Source organism: Lepidochelys olivacea (assembly GCF_965140295.1).
Source record: "Lepidochelys olivacea isolate rLepOli2 genome assembly, chromosome: 1".
In the NCBI taxonomy this organism is placed as follows: Eukaryota; Metazoa; Chordata; order Testudines; family Cheloniidae; genus Lepidochelys; species Lepidochelys olivacea.
The window spans coordinates 223884584-223905434 of record NC_140411.1 but is presented as its reverse complement, the minus strand read 5'-3'; the positions used below and the strand labels follow the sequence as shown (position 1 = coordinate 223905434).

At 41.6% G+C, this 20851-nt stretch overlaps 1 protein-coding gene across 8 annotated transcripts in view; it reads left to right on the top strand.

Annotated features, from left to right (window-relative positions):
• The window catches only part of CCDC91 (coiled-coil domain containing 91), a 330423-nt gene that overhangs the window by 221489 nt on the left and 88083 nt on the right, over positions 1-20851 (top strand). For all 8 annotated transcript variants that reach the window (XM_084622318.1, XM_084622313.1, XM_084622311.1 and 5 more), the window contains exons 9-11: positions 538-630; positions 796-864; positions 8907-9083. In XM_084622318.1, coding sequence (XP_084478444.1) covers positions 538-630; positions 796-864; positions 8907-9083 — 339 coding nt within the window. The remainder of the gene's footprint in view (positions 1-537; positions 631-795; positions 865-8906; positions 9084-20851) is intronic.

Here is a 20851-nt window from a genome sequence, read left to right as displayed (position 1 = left end):
TAAATTACAAGAAAATTGGAATAAAGCAGCAATTTTTGCTCTCATCTTCTGACCTTAAACCTGTATGGGGTCTAAATTGGTTGTATAGATATGAGCATTTATAGTTGCTCTCTTTCACATAGATTTATATTCAAATTAAAGTTAGCATATCCACATTTTGTTAAATTCCACATATGTATTTAAATAAATACGCATTAAGTAATTTTGCCATGGCTATGTTCATAGGTTTTGTAAGAATAATTATTATCTGGGTGGCATAATCCAACTTATTAATATAATTTTTATTTTATTTTGTGTACATAAGTTTGAGGAAAAATAATAGAAAATTATTAATTTATCAGATATATTTCATGTTACTTGTAGTGCCCTTCATTGCTGCTGGTATTAAGGAACTTACCTGTATGTAGTTTAACCAGTTCTAGCTTTTCCACTGGTCATATACGCAAAATTCATGTCTAGTTAAGTGTTTCATCAACTCCTTTTTCTTGTGGTACTACGAGGCTAAGGTTGCAATAATAAGATTATTTTCTCTTATAGCATCAGAGACTTCTTGATATGCTGGATACAGAGAAAGAAGTGTTAGCACAAAAAGTAGAAGAAGCTTTGATGCAACAATCACAGAAACATAAGGTAATGCTTTGAGTACATCAAGTGCTTGATCCTACACTACAGAAGTCAATAGGAGCTTTGCTATTTAATGGGAGTGGGATCAGGTTCTAAATATTTTGAGTGTTTGAACCAATTTCTACCCACTCCTCATATGCGGTGTTACAACTTTATTTTACATATTGGCAGGAAGCACTGGAAAAATGTTTGGAGGAACAACAGAATAGAAGTAAAGAGGCTTTGGCTGCTGCTGCTAAGGTAATTCTAATTAAATAGTAGATATACAACATAAATACTACGTGTTTCGTTTCAGGAGTGTCATGTTCAGGAATTGGGTTCTGATTCTAAGACTAGATCCATGAAAGTCCAGGTCCACTAAATATGTATGATTTAACTACTTTTACAAAGGGACATAATTATACAAATCATCAGGACTCCTATGAGATTAAGAGGCTATCATGGAAATCTGCTAACCACTGATGCAAAATATTATTTCTTATATTCTACTAATGAAAATAGCACCAGTATTCATTTGCCTTTTTCATGATGTTGAGTCATTGGGTTATTACAGTATAGTTATTTGTGGTATCTAAACAAAACAATCTGTTTTCATAATGTCCAGCTGGCCGCACTGGTGTTTTGTTTTTTATTTCAAGAACAGATACCTGAGTCATCATTGCATTTGTCAAGAACTTAACATTGTGTTTTATTTAATATTTTACAACAGAAATGTCATTTCCAGAAGAAAAATCTAAGTATGTGTGACAGGTTTCAGAGTAACAGCCGTGTTAGTCTGTATTCGCAAAAAGAAAAGGAGTACTTGTGGCACCTTAGAGACTAACCAATTTATTTGAGCATAAGCTTTCGTGAGTTACAGCTCACTTCATCAGATGCATATCGTGGAAACTGCAGCAGACTTTATATATACACAGAGAATATGAAACAATACCTCCTCCCACCCCACTGTCCTGCTGGTAATAGCTTATCTAAAGTGATCATCAGGTGGGCCATTTCCAGCACAAATCCAGGTTTGTGAAAACATGATTTCCAGCACAAATCCTGGTTTGTGAAAACCTGGATTTGTGCTGGAAATGGCCCACCTGATGATCACTTTAGATAAGCTATTACCAGCAGGACAGTGGGGTGGGAGGAGGTATTGTTTCATATTCTCTGTGTATATATAAAGTCTGCTGCAGTTTCCACGATATGCATCTGATGAAGTGAGCTGTAACTCACGAAAGCTTATGCTCTAATAAATTGGTTAGTCTCTAAGGTGCCACAAGTACTCCTTTTCTTTTTAAGTATGTGTGAGTTAATAGTCTAATACGTATCCTATATCCTTAGTAGAAAATTTTAAAAGTAGTGACAAAATATTTCATTCAATTAAATTTAATCTATTTAAACTGTCCTATGTGATTCAATGTATATTGTTTTTAATAAAAAGTTTACATTTCACCTTTTCTGTCTGATTTGTTTAGTGCTTTTCATTCATGAATGCCTTGGACACAGTAAAATTATTAGATAAGGGAATTAGGTGATAATTTCTAGGCTATATTTGCATATCAAATCTTGGTATATAATCCAGCACAAAAGTCAGGTATCTTTATGGACAAAATAATTGCCTATCTTTTAAGACTCTGGGAAAATCTGTAACACCATATGTCAAGAAACAGACACAATTGATTTGGCCCCAGTCTATTACAGGATCAAAAACACCTGGTTTTCTCTGGTGATCCACATATGTAATTTGCCTGCTGGTTGATAGTGGTTACCTGTGGCTAGTTGTCAACTCTCTTGAATCTCAAGGCTGTGGAACTTAATATTTGGGTCTGGAAGGTTAATAAGACTCTCTGGAACACCTGTGCCTTTATTCCACTCTTAGGCCACTTCTTTTCCTTCATACTTATAGGGAAAGATATATTCATTTTATCTTTAAATTATTTTAAAATTAATAATTGGAAAAGACTGAAGTGCTATATTGAACCACAGAACAAAAGTTCATATGCAAGCTTTTTCCACATTGCCCTACTCATATGCCTCAACCCTGGCCTGGAGACACCGCCTCTGGGGTTGAGAGGCTCGTTTAGTCCCCATTCTTCGAGTAGTAGTATCACTGTGGGTGCTCCACTGTAGGTGTGTCTCCATCCCTCTGCTGCTGGTTGGAGACGTTCGGTAGCAGAGTCCGTCCAGCCTGTGCATGCGCTGTTCCCCGGGCTCTGCCATGAGATTAGCCAGGGTTCATTGGCAAACCCTCCTCAGTCTCCATTGCTCCTGGCTAGAGACAATGCTTTAGCTGTTCGTTAGCAGATTGGTAACCTCTTTAGAATTGTTAACTGTTAGCTACATTTGAAGCTTCTTTTTCTTTTCTTCATTTATCTTTTATTTGGCTGCTGCCTTAAAAAAAAAAAAAGGGGGGGGGGGACGGGGGTAGGACTTGGTTCTTTCTTCAACCCCCTGTCAGGGGACCCCCCTGGACAGAGCCTGGCTCTCTGGGCTTCAAGAAGTGTCTCGGTTGCAAGGAATCTATCCCAGTGACTGATGGACACTCAGTGTTACTGTTGCCTGGGAGAGAAACACATCCAACAGAAATGTGGTTTGGTCCAGCAACTGAAGCCCAGATACAGAAAAGCAAGAGAACTGAGGCTCAAAGTCCTACTCATCGAGGCAGCCCTTCAGTGGTCCCCCAGACAGTGAGAAATCTCATTACAACCGTCTACTTCAAAGGGAGGTGAGCCCAAGTAGATGTCCATGAGCCACTAATGTTAGGCCTCTAAGAAAAGGGCCATCGGTTCCCACAGTGAGCCCTGATTGAGCTGAAAATGATCTCTCAGTCACACCAGAAGCTAGTGGACATTTTACATTCTTCTGCCTCTTCCAGAGTAGGGTTTCCCTAGGGGTGCCCCTGGAACTGGGGTACCACAGAGCCCCCCCTTGACCCACCAGACTGGGCTCCCTTTACACTGTACTGCTTTGGCCAGCCTGCCATGCCCTCTCCCAGATTCCAGCATACGTACAGGTAGGACACACCCAGTTGCAGTACATACAGACCCCTGTGATCAGCTCTGCATGAGGAGGCTACAGCTAAGGAGCTGCTCAAGTGCACCCCCACTCTGGAGTGTAAACCCAAAATTATACTGTCTTATGCTGCACAGAGATCTGTACACCGTAAGCTCATGAAATTTGCTCCCTCCCTCAATGTGGAGAGGAAATATACAACAGCTTTTTGCTTCAAGTTATGACTCCCACACAGTGGTTTGTGATAAATCAAAACCAAATATATTAACTACAAAAGATAGGCTTTTAAGTGAATTATAAGGGATACAAACAGATCAAAGCAGATTACCTAGCAAACAGAAACACAATCTATGCTTAATATACTAAAGAGATTGGATATAAGTAGCTTATTCTCACCCTAAATGATTATTCAAGCACGCCTCAGAGATTCTTAAGGGGCCAGATGCACTTACTTACAACTTAAAAACCCCAAGTATTCCTTTCACAGACTAAAATCCTGTTTAGCCTGGGTCCAACACTTCCTCCCGCAGTTCAGTCTTTGTTCCTCAGATGTTTCCCAGAGTCTCTTTGGGTGGGGAGTTAGTGAAGAACCACAATGATGTCACTCTCCTTTCTTAAATAGCTTTTGCATATGGCAGGAGCCCTTTGTCTCCAAACTTCGTTCTCACTCCAGTCAATGGAAAAACTTTGGTATTCCAAGATGGAGTCCAGTACCAGGTGACTTGGTCACATGACCCCATAGTGTCATGGCAGCCCTTGAGTCAGAGGCTGTTTACTGTGTCCTCAGGAAGATCCTCAGGTGGGAGATAAGATCCTTCTCAGGCCTATTGTTCTCCCTAATGGTTCATTGGGTTGAATGGGCCCTTCCCAGCCAGCCATCTAGACTGATAGTCTTTTGCCTAGTGGGCGTTCCCCAGGTGTAAACACAATTGTAATACAGATACATTGTCAATATTCTTAACTTCAGATACAAAAAGTATACATGCATACAAATAGGATAATCATATTCACTAAATCATAACCCTTCCAATGATATCTCACATGACCTATCTTGCATAAAATACATCAGAATTATGCCATAATCATATCTCATATATATAATATCACTGTTAAGACTATGGGGTGCAGTGTCACACTCCCTATTAGCAAGGCACTCTTGAACCCAGCCAAAATCATATGACAGATCCCCACGTTGGTCCCACCAACATGTAAGCAGGCTAAGAAAAAAGTATTGCATTCTGGTGAAAGACATGGAGTTTCTCTTCTCCCACTCGCCTCCCACTTCATCATAGTGGATGCAGTCAACTCAAAGGGCCTCCAACACTATTTTAAATCCACCCCCTATGACTGAAACTGGAAGTGACGGGATCTTTTTGGCAGAAAAACATACTCCTTAGCTGCTCTCCAGTTCTGTATTGCAAACTGTCAAGCCTTACTGGTGAAATACGATTATCAGAATTACTTAAAACTGAACTCCTTTATTGAGCAACTCCCAGATTCTCGTAAGGAACAATTGAAGGCCAATGTCCATGAAATCCAACTGGTGGCTAAAACATCTCTCCAGTCTGCACTTGATGCAGCTGATACAGCGGCATGTTTCATCTTGACTGCCATCATGATGAAATGAGATTCTTGGTTTCACCTATCCAGCTTCTCAAATGAGGGTCAAAGAACTGTAGAGGCCCTTCCGTTTGAAGGGACAAAGCTGTTTGTGGAAAAGACTGACACCTCTCTCCACACCTTAAAAGACTCCAGGGCTACTCTTCAATCCTTCAGGATCTTCACATTGGATATAAGAGAAAGTATAGCCTTCAGCCATCATTTAAACCCCACTCATCACAATATCTATCTCAGAGGTCATATGAACCTCCGAGGAAGAAGTCCAGGTTCCCTAGGTGGAAATCATTGTGTTTGCAACCCATTTCCTCTCAACCTTCCACCTCAAAGCAACAGTTTTGACGGATTGGTCAAAGCGCCCATAGAACATTCTCCACAACATCACCTGATCCTGGAAAACCTCACCCCTCCCTTTGCATGCTGTCTCACCCCATTTTGCAGCACCTGAGAGTAAATAAGCTTCGGCAAATGGTGGTTGTTGGAGATCATTCGAGATGGGTACTCCATCCATTTCACCCTCCCCAAACACCTTTCCCCGTCCTCCTTCAGAGACTCTTCTCACAAGAACCTATTACGAGAGGAGCTGTAGAGCCAGTGCCCACACACCGAAGAGGCACATTTACTTTTGCTACTTCCTGATTCCTAAGAAAAAAGGAGGTTGGAGACCCATACTAGATCTCAGAGTACTCAACAAATTTGTCAAGGCTCAGAAATTCAAGCTGGTCACATTAGCAATAATGATTCCAGCATTAGAAAAAGGAGACTGGTTCTCAGTTCTCGACCTTCAAGATGCATATTTCCACATCTCAATCATACCGAGTCACAGATGGTACCTCAGGTTTATGCTAGACCGAGGCCACTACTGGCACTCCCTTTTGGCCTCTCATTGGTCCCCAGAGTATTCTCCATGGTTCTTTCAATAGTGGTGGCCCATTTACACTCACAGGGTCGTAATTTTTCCTGACCTAACTGATTGTCTTCTCAAAGTACTTTCCTTTGCCAACACCCATACCACACCGGATCTATTCCGGAATCTGGGCCTTCAAATCAATGCACAAAAATCAACATTAACATTTGTACAGAGGCTAGAATTCATAGGAGCCGACCTTGACTCTTTCATGCGAGGCGCTCCTCCCACATCACAGATTCCTCAGCCTCTCCATGCTTCTAGAGACAGTGCAATCCAGACCACAGATTTCAACCAGACACTGCCTCCAACTTTTGGGGCATATGGCCGTGGGCACATTGGTTATCGTTCATGCCAGACTGCACATGAGATACCTTCAAGCATGGTTCGGTTCCGTTTACAGACCAGACAGAGACAACATAAACAAACTACTATTGATGCCCACCAAGGTCAAACAATCCTTGGATTGGTGGAAAGACCCAATAAACAACTGCATGGGAATCCTCTTTGTTGGGCTTTCCCCATCGTTACTCCTGACCATCAGTGCATCCGTCATAGGATGGGGCATACATCTCAACGATCTCACACTGCAGGACAAATGGTCTCCATCAGAGACGTGCCTTCACATCAATCTACTCGAACTCTGAGTGGTCAGAAATGTGTGCTCACTTCCTCCTGCTGATCAAAGGCTCACACACAAGTCATGATGGACAATATGGTCTGCATATATTACATAAACCGACAAGGAGGCAACTGATCACCCTTTCCATGCTTGGAAGCACTAAAGCTATGGAGCTGGTGCAGTTCCCACAATATCACAATATCAGCAGCCTACGTACCGGGAGCGCACAACACGACAGTGGATAGTCTTAGCCACAAACTGCCACATGACCACCAATGGGAGATTTGATTATACTCCATGACATATTCTGACAATGGGGGCCACCAACAATAAACTTATTAGCCAGTTACCAGAACAAAAAATGTCTACAGTACTGCTCCAGAGCAGAGATCGGATGCACATCATGGAAGACACTCTCTTCCTCTCGTGGGACAAGGGCTTTCTTTACACCTTTCCCCCATTCCCTCTATTACTGAAAGTTCTCTTGAAAATAGAGAAAAAGCAAACATCATACTGATCGCTCTCTCCTGTCCCAGACAGACATGGTATCCTTACCTGTCACAACTGGCACTATGTCTGCCAATGACTCTTCCAATCACTCCTTATCTTCTATCACAGCACAAGAGGCGCATTTTCCATCCCAACCTGAGAATACTGAAGATCTGAGGACATTCAGAAAGTGTTACTACATAGCAGAAAAGTAGCTACCTGTTGTACCTACCTACAGACGGGGACTAGATTTTGAATCCGGTGCCAGCCCTAAGGTGTCACGCTAGATATAGCCCCTCTACCTATAATCCTAGATTATCTGTAGACTCTCAAGAAATCAGGACAATCTATTTACTTGCTAAAAGTAGACTGAGCATCAGTTGCAACCTTCTACCAGCAGATAGAAGGGTACTCAGTTTTTCCCACCTGACTACAAAGAGGTTTCTCAAAGGCATAGTGAATGTGTTTCCTCAATCCAGACATCCTACCCCCACAATGGGATCTCAACCTAGTGTTAAAAGGACTGACCAGACTTCCATTTGAACCCATGGCCTCTTGTTCTTTAACTCACCTTTCCATGAAGACAGCATTCCTAATCGCCATCACCTCTGCAAGAACGAAAGAGGAGATAGCGGCTCTGTCAGAGCATTGATCCTTCACTGTGTTCTTCCCTGGACAAAGTCACACTTAGACTACATCCAAAGTTCACTCCCAAGGTGACTTCCATATTTCACATGAATCAACTCATTTACTTTCTGACCATTTATCCCAAACTTCATCAGGATAATAGGGAAGCCATCCTCCATACACTGGACGTGAGGACAGGACAAGAATTTTTAGAAAATCTGAGACTCTTCCTCTTCCTCTCCATTGCAGATAGATTAAAAGGCACATTGATTTCAGCTTAAAGACTCTCCAAATGCGTATGTAACTGTATCAAACTCCATTATCCAATTCATAGCACAAATTCCCATCTCCAATATGCACTCATTCTATGAGATTGGTCTCCTTGGCAGTCACCTTCTCCAAGGGTATCCCTATATCAGAAATCTACAGAGCAGCTACCTAGGCATCTGCGCATACCTTCACAGAACACTGTGCCATCCTGGGGGACTCTACCATAGATGACAGTTTCAGTACTATCATCTGTCACAGACTCAATTCCGAAGCCCCAACCTCCAGCGAGGGGCACTGCTCAGGAGTCACCTACAGCGGAACACCTATAGGGACACAACTCAAAGACGAGGAAGTTACTCACCTTGTGCAGTAATGATGGTTCTTCAAGATGTGTTTCACTATGGGTGCTCCTCCACTCCTCTGTTTCAGAGTTTCTTGTCATTGACTCTGCAGTAGAGAAGGAACTGAGGACGTCGGCCAGCCTCATGGCTGAGCACAGGGAGCAGCACGTGCAGGCTGAACAGACACTGCTACCAAAGTTCTCCAATCAGCAATTCATTTTTTAACAACTAACAAATAGCCATGGTAATATTTTTGGGGGCATTACGGTCCTAGGCCCAGATATGCACTAGTGATATAGAAGTGAAAATGTCTGCTGCTGTTATATCGCATAAGCCTGCCAATCCTTCTAAATGAAGTGATTCAGGCATTCAGTATTTTTTGTCATTCACTTTTGCTTTATTTGTTTCAAAGATTGAAAAAGAAGTAATGCAAGAGGCCATTTTAAAAGCAGTTGAAGAGGAAAGGAGAAACATGGAGAAAATTCATGGGGAAGAAAGAGAAATATGGCAGGCCAAATGTGCCAAAGACAAAGAAAAGATTGCTCAGGCTGTTCAGGAGGCTGTGCAAGAGCAAAGAAAAACCAGTCAAGTGAGTACATTTTACCTTTGCATAGAGCTGTTTGTGTTTTTTTTATTGTTTCAAAAGCCTGGTTTAAACTCCTCTGAATGACTACATAATGTTTAGTTAGAGCCTTTAAAAATGTAAACATTCAGTTTTGATCAAAACATGTATACGGTTCTAGGCACTTTAACAGCATATTAATTACCATAAATATGTCTGTCTTTTGTATTCTCAGGACATGAAGTATCTTGTATTTATACTTAGAATTCAACATCAGATTTGTCTGTCTTTTACAATTGGTTAGAATTCCAGTGTCTCATTATTTATACACTAATTATTCTAAGATACTATATAGAATGAAGACCGAGAAAGCAATGGAGATTGGATGAGAAAACCAGTGACTAGTGAGACTTTTCTAGAGAAATTCTTAAGCGATATTAATGCTCCAATGAGGGTTGAGTATGTGTTACTTATACAAGCTGAAACAGAGTCTTTCCCAACCATTCTTTAAAGGAGATAATAGCAACTACAAATTAAATATGTTGCAATAATGGTTATACATTCTTCCGAAAACCATGTTGTCTCGTCCATTATAACATCCTCTTTTTTCAGTAAGCAGCCAAGAAATCCACTGGATTGTTGGCATCCTATTTTGATATTGGTCCAAAATGTCCAAAGAATGGCTTTGAGCAAAATGAATTTAATTCAGATGTTGAATTTCTAACTTTTTACCATGATTTTGTAAACCCTACAGAAGCAAAAACAAAAACATTATCATTTAAAGCGTAACAGACTTTAGCAAGTCACAGCAAGTCTACAGAACATCTGTTAAGAAACAGGATGCATTTTCCCTACATACATTCTCCTCTTTCAGTTTAACTGGATACTGTATTCTTCTTCATTTCCTACCCTAAAGCAGTGCAAAATTATGTGTTATGCTATTAAATAAACTGGTAAATAAAGTGATTCCTGTATTATGTGTCCATAATTTGTATATGTTTGGATAAACGACACTACTAAATAAGATATCACTATAATAAAATTCTGGAAGTCAAACAAAAATGTTTTTCCTGCTGAACTAATCTGGGCGTGTCACATAGAAATTAACAGTTTATAACCGGTAGATGTTAGATGAAGCTTTAGTTTATCATATTGGTCAACTGAAAGTCAGGTGGTACATCTGACACATCTTGCAGATTATCTATTAGGACAGGCAATTAGTTTGCTAACATTGTGTGTCTGACCATAAGCTTACAAAGCAGAATCATATTTGACATTCAAGTTATTCTATCATTGTGCTTTATTCTTTTGGCAGACACAAGCAAAATTTTATTTTCTTGCAATTGCTGTTTACAAAGGATAACTCACTTAAGTATTTATTTCCAAGATGGTAAAAAGTAAAATGTATAAACAATCTGTAAGCACCTAGATCAGAGGTGGGCAAACTATGGCCCGCGGGACCGTCCTGCCCAGCTCCTGAGCTCCTGGCCGGAGAGGCTAGCCCCTGGCCTCTCCCCCGCAGCTACGCTGCTGTGCAGGCAGCACAGCTTGGGCCCGCCCATCTCCCAGGCTCTCCAATAAGCCTGTCCTGCCACTCTGAGCGGCATGGTGATGGGGGAACAGGAGGTCCTGGGGAGCAGTCGGGGGACAGGGGGCGGTCAGATGGGGCGGAGTTTCGGGTAGGAGGGAGGTCAGGAGACAGGAAGCAGTGGGGGTTGGATGGGGGTGGGGTGTTGGGGAGTCCCGGGAGGCGGGGACAGGGAGCGGGAGGGTGTTGGGTCCTGGGGGGACAGTTAGGGATGGGGGTCCCGGGAGGGGGCGGTCAGGGGATGGTAGATGGGTCGGGGGTCCTGGGGGCCCTGTCAGAGGGCAGAGATGTGGATAGGTGTCGGGGCAGTCAGGGGACGGAGTGGGGGGGTTGGATAGGGGATGGGGTCCTGGGGGGGCGGTCAGGGCAGGGGTCCCCGGAGCGGGCGGTCAGGAGACAAGGTCGGGGGGTGTTGGATGGGTCAGGGGTTCTGAGGGGGGCAGTTAGGGGTGTGAGAAGTGGGAGGGGGCGGATGGGGGTGGGGGCCAGGCTGTTTGCAGAGGCACAGCCTTCCCTACCCAGCACTCCATACCATTTCGCAACCACAATGTGGCTCGGGCCACAAAGTTTGCCCACAAAGTTTGTAAGTGCAGGAGACAGAAATTTCTCTGTGACTGGCAAATATATCTAGAATCCAGTACTAGGAAAGATCAGCATGAATATCACTGACAAACCCACTTCTTTTGCTTAGCTTTCTGAAATTAACAGCAAGGGAAAGAAATAACATAGCCTATATGCTGAGAAATACAAATATATTTGAGTGCACTTTTTCATAAATTTGGAAGGTGTTCAAATATCATGGTGGTGAATGTGATATGAAAAACTTAGATACATATAACCATAGAGATTTTTATCGTGTTTTAATTTAATATGAAGAAATAGTCCAAACTGCAAACTACAAGAAGGAAGAGAAATGAAGCATGTCAGTGTTAAGGACATGGAGCATTTCTGCCCTAGCACAATAGTCTGCAAAAACAGAAGAAAAAAAGCCAATATAGACATCTCCTGTATTTAAGGTGAATAGCAATGAGACTCTATAGCATGGAATCATGACCCTAGCAATGATGATTGAAAATAGTGCGAGAAGCTGAAGACATTTGTAAAACTCTGAAACTTCCCGTGGGATAAAAATCCACCTAGAAGTAGAGGACAGCTGAAACAAATTTTGATGTCAGAAAGTCAACCCAGAGCAAGACAATAGAATCAAAAACCCAGAAAAATCCACAACTAGCCATGAAGATCAAGGAGATTGTGCAGTTGGGCGTAGACACAGGGTTAACAATGCAAAAACAGAAATTCAGTTTGTCTTAAAACTGCCCAGGACCAAGAAAAAGAACTTCAGTCAATGCCATGCAAGTTAAAAGCTGAGAATATATATACAAATGTGAAATGCTTAGAAGCAAATATGGATTAACTAGAATGTCTGGCAAAGGAAAAGAACCTTGTCATAAAACATTTCTGCAACATGTTTGAATGCTCCAAAAATCAATGGGGTATTGTAGTACTGGAGTAGAAACTATATGTAAGAAAGATGTATTAGATTTGCATATGAGGGGGAGTAGCTCTACGCAGTATCTGTAAAATTCCAGAAAAGCTAATGAGATAAAATGTGAGTAGTGAGGATCATACAGTATAGGTATAAACCCCAAGTCTTAAGAGTACAACTATGTTGATAAGGTTGTACTACTGGCTTCAGGAAAAAACATACCAGGGCCCTGGATCCTTGTATCAGTCTCTTTGTTTTGAATGGGGAACTGAAGATTAAATGGTTTATTACATAGGAAATCAAAAAGTTGTTATTATGGAGTATTGTATTCAGAGAATTTGGAGGAAGTTGCAAAAGTTCAAGGAATTCATAGAAAACCTAAAAGAAAGTCAGTCAGTTACAATATTTATTCAAACTGCCAATTTTCACTTAAAGAAGAGCTCTGTCTAGCTCAAAAACTTGTCCCTTCCACCAACAGAAGTAGGTTCAATCAAAGATATTACCTCACCCCCTACCTTGTCTCTCTCATATCCTAAAACCAAACTCTGCTACAACGTCACTGCAGTTTTCACATAGAAATAATAAAGCACTTAGGATTCCAGTTCTGCTGGACTCAAGATAGTTATGTCCAAAGCTGACTGTGAAGAGTTACAAAGGGATCTTACAAAATGGGGTAAATTGTCAACAGAATGGCAGATGAAATTCAATGCTGATAAGTGCAAAGTAATGCACATTGGAAAACATAATCCCAAGTATAGATACAAAATGTTGGGGTCTAAATTAGCTGTTACCAGTCAAGAAAGAGATCTTGGAGTCATTGTGGATAATTCTCTGAAAGAAATCTACTTAATATACATTGGCAGTCAAAAACTCTATCAATGTTAGAAACCACTAGAAAGGGGCTAGATAATATCACAGAAAATATCATAATGCCATTATATAAATCCCCTAACAGCTGTAGGTTTAACTGAAAGCAGCTTACAGAAGTGTTCCTGTCCTTGACACTCAGATGCCCAACTCCCAATGGGTTCCAAACCCTGAATAAAACTGTTTTACCCTGTGTAAAGCTTTTACACAGTAAAGTCATAAATTGTTCATCCTCTATAACACGGATAGAGAGAGAGATGAACAGCTGTTTGTCTCCTCCCCCCCCAATTATTAATACATACTTTGGGTTAATTAGTAAGTAAAAAGTGATTTTATTAAATACAGAAAGTAGGATTTAAGTGGTTCCAAGTAGTAACGGACAGAACAAAGTGAATTACCAAGCAAAATAAAATAAAACATGCAAGTCTGTGTCTAATCAAACTGAATACAGAGATAATCCTCACCAGTTCCAATAAGCTGTCTTTTACAGACTAGTCTCTTTCTAGTCTGGGTCCAGCAATCACTCACACCCCTTGTAGTTACTGTCCTTTGTTCCAGTTTCTTTCAGGTATCCTTGGGGGTGGAGAGGCCAGCTGAAGACAAAATGGAGACATCTCCCACTGGCTTAAATAGACTTTTTCTTGTGGGTGGAGACCCCCTCGTCTCTCCTATGCAAAGTCCAGCTCCAAGATGGAGTTCTGAAGTCACTTGTCCATGCATGACTCACAGTTTTTACAGGCAGAAGCCATTGCCCACATGATATCTTGAATGTCTCTAGGAAGACTTCTTATGTGGATTGGAGCATTCCAAGATGCATTGTTCCTTAAGTGCTTCTTGGTTGGGCACTTAACTTTGCAAATTCCTTTCTCCAGGAACTGACCAAATGCTTTACTAAGGTTATTCAGAAATCAAGCCAGTACACGGCTCATATTCATAACTTTGAATACAAAAATGATACATGCATACAAATAGGATTAATAGATTCAGTAGATCATAACCTTTACATAGATATGTTACATGGCATATGTACCATAGAACATATTCCAGTTATATATATTCATAAGGCATATTTCCATAAAGCCTTATAGGGAGCACCGTCACACTGGGATTGTTCAGTTTAGAAAAGAGATGCCGAAGTGGGGATTATAAAGAGGTCTGTAAAACCGTGAATGGTGTGGGGAAAGTGAATAGTGAAGTGTTGTTTACCCTTTCACACAACACATGAATGAGGGTTCACCCAATTAAATTAATAGGCAGCAAGTTTAAAACAAACATAAAGAAGTACTTCTTCCCACAAGCACAGGCAACCTGTGGAACTTATTGCCATGGTATGTTGTGGAGGCCAAAAGTATAACTGGGTTCAAAAAAGAATTAGGTAAATTTGTGGAGGATGGGTCCATCAGTGGCTATTAGCCAGGATGGTCAGGTAGGTGACCCCGTGCACGCGGTGTCTGTAACCTCAGACTTCCAGAAGGTGGGCCTGAACAACGGGATGGATCATTCAATAGTTGCTCTGTTCTGTTTATTCCCTCTGAAGCATCTGGAAACCAGTCCCTGTCAGAAGACAGGGCGGTGGTCTAAAAGGACCATTGATCTAACCCAGTATGATCATTATTATGTTCTTATGCTGAATCATATAATATGAATTCTTTCTTTAGTTTCTAAGCAGGTTACCTAAAAGAAAACAAAAGTGTACATTTATTGAATGGTAATGACAGAAAGGAACGTAGGACTGGCAGGGACCTCATCAAGCCTAGTCCCCTGCTATCACAGGCAACGCCATCAAATGATCCGTTAATAAAGTAATCTTTTTGTAGATTCATAAAATAAGTTTTGTGTGGGTTTTTACATAATTTTATGCAAATCAAACACCCATTGAATAAAAGCAAATTTATTTAACACAACTCACTCATATTAAATAGTTACTCTCCATGTTTCAGACCTCAAGAGAGGTGTAGAGTCTGTAGTCGAAAACAGAGTCTGCTTCTCAGTTTTTATGGTGTTTTTTTTATTTATGTATTCTTGTAAGCTAATAGCTCTGGCAACAGTCTCGGAAGCTGGTTGGGGGTGACCAGAATCATTTGGTGTCCAATTAAAAAATAGTAAATTAAAGTAAAAGTTCTCGATAATTAAGTCAACTATTAAAATTTAACCTGGTTTCAGCATGATAAAGGACCTTTTTTGGGAGAGTGTGTACCATTAAAACATCATCAGCACTCCATTTGTTTTCATGAACATGTTGACTCGGGCAACTGAGATTTTTATATTAAACTAGAGATACTGTACCTTGAGGCCTCATAAGTCTGACAGGGATAAATTAGATATATTACATCACCAAGGGAATGTCAGGCTTTTGCTATAGCAGTATCTCAAGAGGATGTGAGGTATTAGTAAGTCCAAGAGACTGTTTGTTTCCTTTTAGTAAAGTATCCTGAGATTTTCAGTTTTCAAACATGTGTTATCCAGGTGGATAGTCAGATTTATAAAAGAGACCTGTTTTATTCAGGAGAGGGTTTCTCTGTATCCTCTTTATTTTTGAAATGCAGTATGGGGAGAAGACACTCTACTTCCTAAAATAAGTAGAGTCTTGATTACAGAGATACTGTAGTGTTTGCACAGTGGCCTCATGGTCTTTGTACCACACATTTAAAAGTCATTATGGGTAAGGAAGTCATATGCTCAGTAGGCTAGATGTATGCTGGCATAACTACAGTATTTTTGTTCTATTTTAGGTACACTATATGCATCTTACAGTGGCAAACAGGGTTTACTATATTTCTAGTAGATGTCAATACAGCAAAGAATGCCTAAAAGAACAGGAAAACTATCCCACTGCATTTTTTTTTCAAAATTACATTTTTGAATTCAAAAGCAATGGGGCTGTTATGGAGCCTGTGGTAGTTAAAATGGATTGAAACTGGAGGGGGAGCTTTCACCACACTATTCAATGGTGTAATGAAGCTGTGGGGAGTGTGTTTCTCCCCCAAGCCAAGAAAAAGATGGGGAGTATCCCTGTGTGTCTATCAGAGGTCTACCTGCTCCCCTATCCTTGAACCTTTGGAAGGCCAGAAAAAACGATGGGGACATAGGATGATGCTATCCAAAATATTTTGGATAAAGTACAGAGTGTGTGACAGTCTTTTAGCAGCGTAGTTGGTAATATAAGCAGAGTAGTGCCATGAATTTACAAATTTGCAAATCTAATTACAAGCAAGGTGGACATAGAAACTTCAGATATTCAGACTTGAAAAATACAAGAGAAATAGTTGAAACAATTGAGCAAAACTTTTCTTACACCAATAAAAGACAGTAGTGGAGAAATTAATAGAAAAAAAATTGAAGTTGAAGCCCTGGAAAGTCAGGTCTACGTTATAGGTTGAGTTTAGTAGCCCTCCCAGAGAGCTGAAGGCTAAGTATCTCCTCCTATCATTTTCTAAAATTTTAAGGTCGAATTTGCAGTACTGCATTGTGGATAATTCACAGTAGTTTACCCTGAATGTTAAGGGAAAGAACCTAAATCTGCCACAATCATATTCCTCACAGCAGGTAATTTAGGGACGAGAAGAGAGTTTTGATGTCTGCAAATAACTAAAAAAAAGCCTCCCATTTATTAAAAGAATCAACATAAAATCTACTTCCTTTTGGACATGAGCAAAAGGACCAAAACGTAAAGATCATTGCACTGCGAAAGTATTTCAGGAAAATTGAGGCTGCAGTACTTCACTCAGCCAAGCCACAAGTGAGAGATACTGAGATATACGAAGAAAATATATTTTGGAACACATGTTTAGCTAAGTAACTTATGGAAAAAATGTCAACTTCTCTGTAGTCTCTCCCCAGTAAGCCTCTGAGCAATCAAGACAACTGAATATGTTCAGATTACTGAGGGTTCATGTAGTGTAGCTCCTTGCAGAAATATGACTTATAATTTATTATTTTGGAAAGTCCTATGTAATTTTATTGGCAAACCAGTAAATGTCTTAATGGTTGAAACAACTTGATTAATTAGAAATTCTTAAGATGGTACTCCCTGTGCTTGAAGGTATTTCATCAGTTTATGAATACCAGTGTGGTGGTGTTGCTCAGAAAGTAAAACTAAATGGCTGGGACATACAGCACTTAGTCCTTAAAAGTGAGTGGCTACCTCCCTGCTACTAAATGGGTTTTTTTTTGTTTGTTTTAAATTGGTATTTATACTTGTGCTGGAGGGAGTGCTTCTTTCAATGGACTTGGCAAGCCTGAATCAATTTTGGACTGAATCTCTGGAAGGACCTTTACTCCCCCTCCCCCTCCCCCTCCCCCTCCCCAACTCTCCATCCATATAAATGAATGAAGGGTATGTAGTGAAATGCATAAGGAACTGAACATGGACTAAAAGAGCACTTCCCCCCACCCCTTTTTGTTTGTCTGCTGTAAATGTCTTGACTGAATGGTAATATTAGTCTTGTCATATTTTTCCTCATTGTGGATAAGGTTGAAAACACAATAAATTAAAAGTTTGTCCAAAAATTATCATGGATTTATTAATCCAATTTCCAGTCTTGTTTATTACAAACACAATGGCCCTTTCTGATCCCTAGATTTAAAATAGCTCAATTTCACCATCTCTTCCCATTTTCTTTATTGCTCAGGATTAGTAGGTCTCTATATGCGATTAAGGAAGGTAATATGAGGGAGAGGAAAATGTGTGGGTGTCACTTTTTTCTTTTTTCTTGCCAAATATAACTGCTCTAGCGGATGGTTCCCCATTGAGAATTGCTTCTGCACACCCCCCACTCTTCGGAGTTCATTCATTGGCACCACAGTTCCCAAAATCATTGAGAAATCAGCAACTATTGGGTCCAAGTGCACTCCCTCTCTCGGATCTTGACATCTGGTGTGAATTTCACACTGTGAAACCATGGAAGTCTGCTCTCGCTTCCTTTTGTTTTGGTGCAGGCAGCAGTTTTTTGAGCCGTCCTTGCATCTTTTGATACCCCTCTCCACAGTATTTATTAGATGCAGTAGGTTTTGTTAGTTTTAAGCTTTTTTGAAAAAAAAATAGTCCAGTATATAGCATTGTTTTATAATAGGCTTGCATCATTGTGGAGTCTTGTTGTTCAAGTCCACAATCATATGGATCCAGACAAGTAGTTCTGTTTTTTGGCACCATTTCCTTGCAAAATGGGATGTCAGTGATAGACCACCACTCATTTCATAAAGTGGTTGAGAAGAGCTCACTCCTCAAGGGACATCTCCACTTTCTACTGGCTTTAAACTTCAGCCCACTTTGACTGGGAGAGTTCACTGAAATGTTGACTAAAAGAGGATTCTTACAAATTCATCCAACTTCTATTACCCTGGAGTCTTTGGTTCCATCCTGTCTGGACCTGAAGTACTCCAAGCTGGTTCCCACACTGTATTTTTAATCTTTTAACTATTCCCGAGTCCTCCTCTACGGTTTGTTACTGCCATTCTGCTTCCCGGGATTGGGCCGCTGCAGAGATGATTCCCAATGGAGAAGGAAAAATTACTCAGTTGTAATGGAAGTTGTCAAAGTACACTGCCTCTACAGATCCACACTCACTGCCTTCCTCCATTGTTTGTTTTGTTTTGTTCATGATTCATGGATTGTGTTTTTTAAAAACCATAAAAATTAATGGAGGGCTTTGACCTAAATATAGTTTTACAACAAATGTTCAGAGGCAGGAGGAAATTTGGACATGGCTGCAATCGATACTGCCTTCTAGATAGATCTAGAGCTTACCACACCAGTGTGTGTGCAAAGGCAACATGCTATTTTCCGGTGAATAAGCTTCCCAGCCCAGCCTTCTTTCTTATTTCTTATTATCTTTTTGCAATCCATTGGTTCTTGCTGCTGAAAACAGGATGAAGAATAAAGAGAGGAAAAGCAGATTAAATGGCATAGGCATTTGAACCGTATCCCAGACAAGGGGACAAATATGCTCTCCATCATATCAGTTGGACTTTTACTATAGGTTTCTAAGGACACAGAATTGGGCCCTTCATATGGTGTTCTTGGCAGACTTTTTGTGAACTTTTTGATCTTTATCTGTCAGGATAAAGAGAGATTTGTACTGGATGGAAACAAAACTCCACTATTACAATGCTTTTCTTATTCTAATTTTAGGCCAAATCCTGAGGTGGTTACACTTTATTTTTTACTCCTTCCTCTAGTTAAATTCTCACGGAGGTCAATGGGAGTTTGATGCGAGAAATAACTAAGTATAAGTTGACCTACAACTTCAGAATAGCTGCATGCAGAGATCACTAATAGGAGAGTTTGGGAGATCATAACTGATGTGACAAAGTTCCTGCTCTACCTTGGTGGGTCTTGCGCTTATTGGCGGATTTGCTCGCCTTGGAGCTTCACGGCAGCCCTCAGCTTGGCCGTTTTTCTGAACCCACAGTCCAGGTCGACGACTCCTGTGTCTGACCAGGAGTTGAGAGGATTTGGGGGGAACCCGGGCCCGCTCTCTACTCCGGGTTCCAGCCTAGAGCCCTGTGGAATGTAGCTGTCTAGAGTGCCTCCTGGAACAGCTGTGTGACAGCTGTCACTTGCTGGGCTACTTTCTCATGGCCTCCTCCCAACACCTTCTTTATCCCCACCATAGGACCTTCCTCCTGGTGTCTGATAATGCTTGTACACCTCAATCCTCCAACAGTCCGCATTCTCACTCTCAGCTCCTCTTGCTCCCAGCTCCTCACACGCACACCACAAACTGAAGTGAGCTCCTTTTTGAAACCCAGGTGCCCTGATTAGCCTGCCTTAATTGATTCTAGCAGCTTCTTGATTGGCTGCAGGTGTTCTAATCAGCCTGTCTTAATTGTCTCCAGAAGGTTCCTGATTGTTCTGGAACCTTCCTGTTGGGAAACGGGACCTCCCTCGCTTGCTCCTCAGCTATCTGCTTTCTATTCTTTCCTAAAGCCCCCTGGCCTGGATTTTTCTTACTTTTTGACCCTGACTTAGTTCCACCTCCCCACCGGGCCAGACGCTTTTTATTTTTTTTTTGTTTGTTTTTTTGCCGTTTTTCTTTGCTGCCGTTTGAGTGCTGGTCGGCTGCTAGCTTGCCGCCAGCACCCCCCACACGCCTGCTCTCGGGCGCAGCTATTTGCCTTAGCTGAAACCCCCGGAGGAGGGGGGGAGATTGCCGACCCGCTACCCGGAGGGGGGAGTGGAAGCCCCCAGACCCAGCCGTTTTGCTGTCAGCTCGGAATTTCTTCTTATCTCTGCAACATTCTCCGCCTGCCGGAAGCCTTGGTACACAGCCAACAAAGCTGGAGAAGAAGACAGAGGACAGAGGAAATCACCCACGGAAGCTAGAAATCATCGTGGAGGGGGCTGTAAGACTGAGTAATTTTTTGAATTATACTCGCGTGGGGGGGAGTTTGACTGTGGTTTAATTGCGTTTGTGGTGGCACAGGGGGTGTGGCACGGAGCTGTCCCCCGATCCATCGGTGCCCCCCCTCAACATTATTACAACTATCACGGCCCGCCGCCGTCCGTCCCTGCTGGCAACCTGCCATCTGCCTTCGGATCCAGCTGTTTGCTTTGAACTTTGCCTTTCGGACCGGACATAACAGCCGACCAAACGAGACTTTTTGGACAAACATGCGTGGGTCCACACACACACACACCCCCGGACTGTTTACCCCACAGCTTGCCCCTATTACTGGACCCCGATTTCTGTTTTTCCCCCCTTCCAGTCCAACCCATTTGGTACCCCCCCCGCCTGCAACCCAGCAGGGAGGAGCAGTTAATCTGCTTCCCCCTTCCCCCTCCTCCTCCTCCTTCTGGTGTCTCCCCATCTCTCCCTGCTCACAATGGCGGGGAATGAGAGGAGCGAGGCCCCT